This window comes from Triticum dicoccoides, chromosome 5B (genome assembly GCF_002162155.2).
Source record: "Triticum dicoccoides isolate Atlit2015 ecotype Zavitan chromosome 5B, WEW_v2.0, whole genome shotgun sequence".
Lineage (NCBI taxonomy): Eukaryota > Viridiplantae > Streptophyta > Magnoliopsida > Poales > Poaceae > Triticum > Triticum dicoccoides.
In genome coordinates, this window is record NC_041389.1 from 151,894,130 (window position 1) to 151,901,625 (window position 7,496).

Genomic DNA, 7,496 nt, shown 5'->3' on the forward strand with positions numbered 1-7,496 from the left:
CATGAGACATGGCTACTACCTCAAACAGAGACACTTTGCATACTCAGGTACCAAGGAGTTAGCCATGAAGAAGCCAAGGAGCAAGATCGACCGAAGGGATAAGAGGAACGTGAAGACGAAGAAGAAAACGACCAAGTCCAGACTTGCCCGGATGATCCGAACCCCAACTCGGACGAGAGAGCCCCAGGACAGAATGACTCTAAGTGAAGCCGGACCATCCGGACCGAGTCCCGGATCATCCAGATCCACCCGGACATCCGGACCCCCTACAGCCGCTACGACGCCCCCGGACGATCCGGACGGTCGCCCAAATCATCTGAACCCCTGACACCCGGATCATCCGGGACACCATCCGAATCATCCGGACCCCCACATGCGTGTGCGTTTTGGCCTAAGCCCACGTACCCCTTCGTCCCCTTAGACTATATATACGCCTCCTCCTCCACTTTTCTAGGGTTAGCATTGTGATAGCTCATTTTGAAGATAGAGCTTTGCTCATCCACTTGATACCTACTCCATTGGAGACCAAGGCCTCCTAGGAGAAGATTCCCCAAGTGGATTGAAGACCCCCTCTTGAGGGAAGACCCCCTGCTGGATTGAAGACCTCCTTCTAGGAGATGAACTAGTGACCTTTGTATCCCCCTTTGTTGGATTTGAATAATGTATCTCTCTTTTTGTTCATGGATCTAGCACATGTGTGATCGTTTCTTGTTGATTTGAGTGTTTCCTCTCGTTTGTCCACGTGTTTCCCCTCGTGTGTTCGTCGTGTTCTTCGGGAATCCCCCTCCAAATTGTGAAAGATCGGCCCCTATGGTTCCACCCTACATCAGCTCGGGTGATGGTGGAGCTAGGGGAGGGCATGGACAGACGAGGCAGGAGAGAGGAGAGGAAGAGGGGGCTAGGTTGGGGACGATTTGGAGAGTTTTGGGGTGGGTCTGATCTATCGGGTCCTATGTGATGGACGTGTCCAGGTCTCCTTATATCCATCTCAGATATGAGCTATGTTTGGGGGGAGGGTACCGAACATATAGGGCTGGCTTGAGGAAGCTAGTTGGGTGACATTTCATGACCGGTCAGTGATTGTGATGTCCGCTCAGACATGCAGGTCCTACTTTAGGTGCTCTAAGGAAATTCCAACGCGCCAACACATTTGGTGCATGTGTGTCCTTTTGTGTCGAAACGGAAAGAAACGCCGGCCTAACGCGCAGACGCAAACCCAAAACACGCCCACTCGGTGCCAGTCTGGATGCATTTCCAGCCTAAATTTGCATCCACATGGACACGAGATGGACGAGCCGCACTTCCTCTCGGTGTCCGCATTGGGCCTGCGTGTCGGGCAACCAAACACGGCAGCGACCGGAAGCGTCTAGGCCACATCCTTTTTAAATGGCAAGCGTGCAGGGTCGACCTCATCTACTTCTCGCCACCCCAATTCACATCTAGAGTTTGCTCCCTCATCACCTGATACAAAACCTAGTTCGCCGCCATCGCCATGGACTTCTTTACCCGCGGCAGCAAGCGTGACAAATACGACCATGAGGCCGACTCATCGCGAGGCCCGACCAACTTCACTTTGGCGCTACACGGGGGAAGGGGGGTGGAGGGGCGTAGAGGGGGGTGGTACGGTTACACGATCGACTGTACATCTCGGTGCATCGCATGGAGTACCATTGGGAGTATTGTGTCCCGTTGTCGTTGCCAGACGTAAACCTCCCGCATGGCCGGCACCTCGACCCCACCGAATTTCGGTGTTGGTCGTGCCGCAACCGAGATCCGCAACCGAGCGTGCGCGCAACCGAGATCCGCGACCGGTGTGCTCTCCTCACGCCGAAGCAATGTTGCGACCCAGCGTACACGTCCGACTCCCTAGACTAGGATGTCTGGCTCGTGACTGAGCACGACGTGCGCCGCCCGGCGCCATCCAGATCGACGCCCGCCCTCCACCATCGCCTTCGGTGGTGAGGTAGGAGGACGAGGATGGGGAGGTAGCGTTCTTGGCGGCACTGGCGGAGCGACCCAGCGCACCGTCGAGGAGACCCAGCGCGCGAGGAGCCCCGCTCGGATGACCTAAACAAACAAAAAACAGACAAAAACTATGTCCGTTTACGTGGGCCGGTTGGAGTTGCCCTGATACTTTTTCAGATAAAATACTTTGCAAATCTTTTTTTTTTGCTAATAAAATACTTTGCAATTCAACAGGCTCGTGGAAGGAAACGACGAGACCCTGGGCCTGTGACTTGTGAATGGTGTCGGGGAGATGAGCCCGTGAGTACTGTGGGCCTGGGTGGGACCATGTGAAGTGTCGCCGTTGCTTGAAATCTGTTGCATTTCATCTAGACCCTTAAGGAAAATGAAAATCCGTGTTGGTGTCCATCGCCCAGCCGCAAGCAGCGGAAAACGAACCCATCTTTCCTACTTAACCCCCGCGCTTTTCCAGTAATCCAGAGACACCGCGGCAAGAGAGGAGACGCGGCGGCGGCCATGGCGATTCCCCTCGTGCTCGTCCTGCTCCCGCTCGGCCTCCTCTTCCTCCTCTCCGGCCTCGTCGTCAACACTGTCCAGGTAACCTCGGGCGACCCGGGTCTGGCAATCGTCTCCTGTAATTCTCTGTCGCCCCTTTCTAGGGATTGTGCGGTGATCTGGAGAGGTTCGCGAGCAGAGATTCAATTGTCTTTCGTAAATGTTTTCCTTTTAGTAGGTTTGAGTTGGTGATTTCATCATGCGCGCCCACGTTGCTTCTTCGCTTGCTCGGATCAAATATGTTTTGTTGGTGTTACGCAGTCCGATCTGATGCCATCATTTTGAGTTCAGCTGCTTAATTTGGGAGATTGTTCAATTTGCGGCCTCGAAATTGACAAATTATGCTCTTTGATCTGTTAATTCGCACTGGAATTTCCATTAAGCCGTTCCTGGTCTCTTACTATATTTGCATAACGTTGCAGGCCGTATTGTTCTTGACGATAAGGCCATTCTCGAAGCGATTGTACCGGCAGATCAACGTATTCCTGGCCGAGTTGTTGTGGCTTCAGCTGATCTGGCTTGTGGACTGGTGGGCAGGTATTAAGGTATGTATAATATTGAAGCAAAAAGTCAACCATCTTTTCTTCTTTATACGCCACTTACACGTCAAATCTGAAGTTAAATCAAAGTGTAATATTCTTACGATCCTTCATTTCGGCTACAAGGCCTCTCTTGTTTACTCCCACTGTCCCATAATATAAGAGCGTTTTCGACACTACACTAGTGTCGAAAACGCTCTTATATTATGGGACGGAAGGAGTATCTTTTAAGTTGGTACATGGATAGCGACCTCAGGGTGAATTTGCTGCTTAATTACTTGCATAAAGTTAGATTGCATGCCTTTGGATGATCCACAATTTAATCTGGCATGATGATGGGCATTGCCTTTTTGATAAAAGGCAATGCTGAGGGTTGGTTGGGTTGATCACAATCAAGACCATCAGTTAGCATATACCAGATGATTAAAGTCAACATGCTTTTTCAAAGTGGTTAAAGTCTGAATAGGCAAGCCATCTTGTTGTGTCAACTGTAATTTGCGATGTCAGTTGAGGATGCTTTGTGTCATGTTTTCAGTTATACTGTTGATTTTGTGTTTGTAAATCAACCTGAATAGCAGCACTAATATATATTACAAAAGGAAGAGTGATATGGGTGCAGTATATAAGCAGGTTAGGGATGTTATAGTGCCTTTTTTTATATACTCAGAGTGAACGTTTCAACGTTTTCGTTTGACAAGAACTTGCATTGCAGTAATGTGTACAAATTTGACCCAATGGTGGCATGTAATGGAACTCGTGCTGCTCTCTCTATATCTAAATATAAGACGTTCTTGCGGTTTAAATTGAACTGCAAAAACGTCTTATATGTTGACACAGTGGAAGTACTAGATAATTATTTAAACTATGATGTTTTCCTCACTGTTGCATTAAATAGGAAGCAACTTATCTGTGTGATCTTAACTTCAACAATCACTGGTCAAAACACATTCATCCAATGTCACTGTTTTTTTTTATTCAAGTGTGTGCCTCCTTGATAATTCAATCACAGTACAAAAAGTTCTTGTACTTAAATTTCGGTGGGAAGTTGAGTAAACAGAATTTTCAAGTGCTTGTTTGCAAATCTTAAGTTGTTTGGACTTTTTTGAAATAGTAATTGATATCACAACTATAGTTCCCTGATATTAGTCCATGCAAATTTTGCAGGTACAGGTGTATGCGGATCCAGCAACTTGGAAACTAATGGGTAAGGAGTTAATGCCAATATTACCATTTGGAACTGATATCATTTCATTATTCACTTAGACCATATTTAGAAAAGGATGCGTTTTGAATACGACCTTATCTGAAGAATTCTTTAGGCAAAGAGCACGCCCTTCTAATATCCAATCATCGAAGTGACATTGATTGGCTGGTTGGATGGATTTTAGCACAGGTTCTTATCACTTACTAAGTATTATTTTTTTTAACTATTAATCTGTTTAAGTACATTATGATGAGTCACCCGTGATTTGATGGTCAGCGTTCAGGATGCCTTGGAAGCGCAATAGCTATAATGAAGAAATCCTCAAAGTTCCTTCCAGTAAGTTAGCCCGTACATTTCTATCATCACATTTGGTTCTACATTACTCATAGTTCAGTTATCTTGACAAGACTAAGGCAAGGGAAATTAATCAAATAAGATTACTCAAATGGAGAATTGTGCTAAAATTATATGGTACACTACTATTATATTTAGTATTTCCTTTCGGCCGTCATTTTAATGGCCTTGTGGTGAAGAAGAATGATGCCCTTTAAAAGGTCATCCCTACTGCTAGGTTCCACAAAGTGGAATTTAAGACCTTAAGAAGAGACCATCCCCACTGCTAAAATATAAACAAAAAATAGTATCTAAGAAGAGCAACCCGCATTGTTTGGATATAAGATATGATGTTTCTTAGTAAACTTTAGAGCGTCAGCAAACAGGCACAAGTCGATGCAGTGATAACTGGCAAGCAAGGGTTGTCTGACAGACTAAGAGTTAATTTGTCCAACATATATGTTGCCCTTGGCGACACTACTTCTGTCATATAGTAATAACAGTAGTACTAAACTGTTTATAAGCTACTCCCTCTGTTCCACAATGTAGTGCGTATAGATTTTTTGAGAAGTCAAACTTTATAGAGTTTGACCAAGTTTGTAGAGAACAACATATACATCTAGAATACCAAATACATATCCTTAGATACATCACAAGACGTACTTCCATATCGTATATATTTGGTATTGTAGATATAAATAGTTTTCTCTATAAACTTGGTCAAAGTTTGTAAAGTTTGCCTTTCCAGAAAATCTATGTGCACAACATTATGGAATGGAAGGAGTATTAAGCTTAACTGATTCTTGTAGAAAATAGTCTAGGCTCAACTTCTGAAGTCAGAACTACCACATTTGAAAAAAAAAGATAATTGAATGGATGCTATTTTTTTTGCTGGAACTGAGAATACTCAAGTAACCGTAGCACTGGAGAACTAAAGCCGGATATCATGGCACAGATATAATAATATCCCTATGCATCAGACAAGCATGATCTCTATGGTCCGTGTAGATTTTTTTATGGAAAGTTCAACAGGCATTATCTAGAATAGGCTGCACATGCATTTAGCTGAAGAAAGTAGTTATTGATTGTGTTTTATGTTGATCAACTATTGCAGGTTATTGGTTGGTCCATGTGGTTTGCAGAATACCTGTTTTTGGAGAGAAGCTGGGCAAAGGATGAAAAAACACTCAAAGTATTTTTCACCTTACCTAATACTACAATGCCTTGCGGTTCATAGTAAATTAATGATATTTACACTCTTAAATGCAGTCGGGTCTTCAAAGGTTGAAAGACTTCCCCAGATCATTTTGGCTTGCCCTTTTTGTTGAGGGTACAAGATTTACTCCAGCAAAACTTTTAGCAGCTCAAGAATATGCAATCTCACAGGGTTTGACAGCGCCTAGGAATGTGCTGATTCCACGAACAAAGGTATTCAATTTGTTTCTTCCAAACTGAAATATCGTACTCTGTGCAGTACTAACTTTGCATGTCAGATGTCAAATCTGTCCTTAGTTTTCTCTGTTTACCTGGTCTCATTTTGTACAACTTTTATAATGCTTGGTTGTGACACGTATACAATTCTTAGATTTATCTTCTCTTTAACAGAGTTGATTGCGCAAAACCACAGGTTTTTGGCTGTGTTAACACAAATGGGCAGGTTATGGATATTTTATAAAAACAACCACGACTTCTGAGGTAGCCTGTAGTGCTGCACCCAAACCTTTCACGGTGAAAATGACATAGAGCCCAGACACTCCCGTCGAATTACTCATGCCTCATGCTTAAGTGGACATGGGCTGATGGGCTCCACACAAGTCAGGTCCTCCTATTCTCTCTGCCTCTCTCATGCCAGTGCAGCTGTCTCGATCTCATTCTCATCTCTCCTGATGTGACTGGAAGCAGCCATGCAGTGACCTTGATTCGGCAATTCTCTGGTCAAAATTGGGAGGTGGGACCGGCTGCCGTGGCCTTTGTCCGCTGCGCTTGGCTACCCACACCGGAAAGGAGGAATGGAGTATGGAATTAGGCGGGTTGGTGCATGCGAAGTCCTGGTTTGCCAGAAACTCATGTGTTTTACTTGGAAGCGGAGGAGCGGGATTGTGTTGGGTGAGGGCTGGATAGTGGCAGATGGCAACATAGGTGGACTGTGGTGGCTCAGCTCCCTGCACGAGAGTATGCACGCATGGTCAAGAGGACGTGCATGGTCCTTAGGGACATGCAGGAAGCAGGAACGAGTCCGAGGACATGCTGGAGATAGTGAAGGTCAGACACAAAGAAGATGACCTCGATGCAGCAATTCTCTGGTCCAAAATTAAATTAGTAAGGGGATTAGACAGAGTATAGTTGTAAACGAACGGGAAGGTTGACTGGAGGCTACTGTGCTGGTTTGTCGCCAAATTTAGGATGCCCTTCTCCAGCTCCGACCGCTGCCGCAGCCTCTTGATCTCCACCTCAAGTGAGCCTCTGGAAAAATCTTCTCACACACAAAATGCTTTCTTCTCCATTGATGTTTCCCCCTACTAATTTGACGCTACTGCGACCACACGGGATATCAACCAACGCGATCCGGGCTCACCACTGGTGACCCCCAGAGCACAGCGGCCGCCTTGCTGACAAGCTCCCTGTGGTTGCCCTCGTCTGTTCCTCTCCTTGTCTCTCATGCCGCAGCCCTGCCTTGCCGGCACATTGGCCTGCTCGCATTGGCAACTAATTAACATGGCTGTGCTGACAGGTGGACTCAGTTGGTCAGTTTTATTGTCAAAATGACTCAATATTTGTCACCGCATCCACAAAACTACTGTCCTTTTGTGCAATTAACTCCTTTTAGTATGGTACAAAAAATCTTGCCTTCCCTTCCAGTGGTCAAAACTCAAAAGACAACAGCCTACATGGACAAGGGG

At 45.7% G+C, this 7,496-nt stretch overlaps 1 protein-coding gene across 1 annotated transcript in view; it reads left to right on the top strand.

Moving 5' to 3' along the window:
• The first annotated feature begins 2,401 nt into the window (after window positions 1-2,401).
• Window positions 2,402-7,496, top strand: part of LOC119307937 (1-acyl-sn-glycerol-3-phosphate acyltransferase PLS1) — a 7,283-nt gene continuing 2,188 nt past the window's right edge. The window contains exons 1-7 of the mRNA XM_037584034.1: window positions 2,402-2,562; window positions 2,943-3,065; window positions 4,224-4,263; window positions 4,379-4,452; window positions 4,540-4,599; window positions 5,711-5,788; window positions 5,866-6,024. Coding sequence (XP_037439931.1) covers window positions 2,482-2,562; window positions 2,943-3,065; window positions 4,224-4,263; window positions 4,379-4,452; window positions 4,540-4,599; window positions 5,711-5,788; window positions 5,866-6,024 — 615 coding nt within the window. The 5' untranslated portion in view covers window positions 2,402-2,481. The remainder of the gene's footprint in view (window positions 2,563-2,942; window positions 3,066-4,223; window positions 4,264-4,378; window positions 4,453-4,539; window positions 4,600-5,710; window positions 5,789-5,865; window positions 6,025-7,496) is intronic.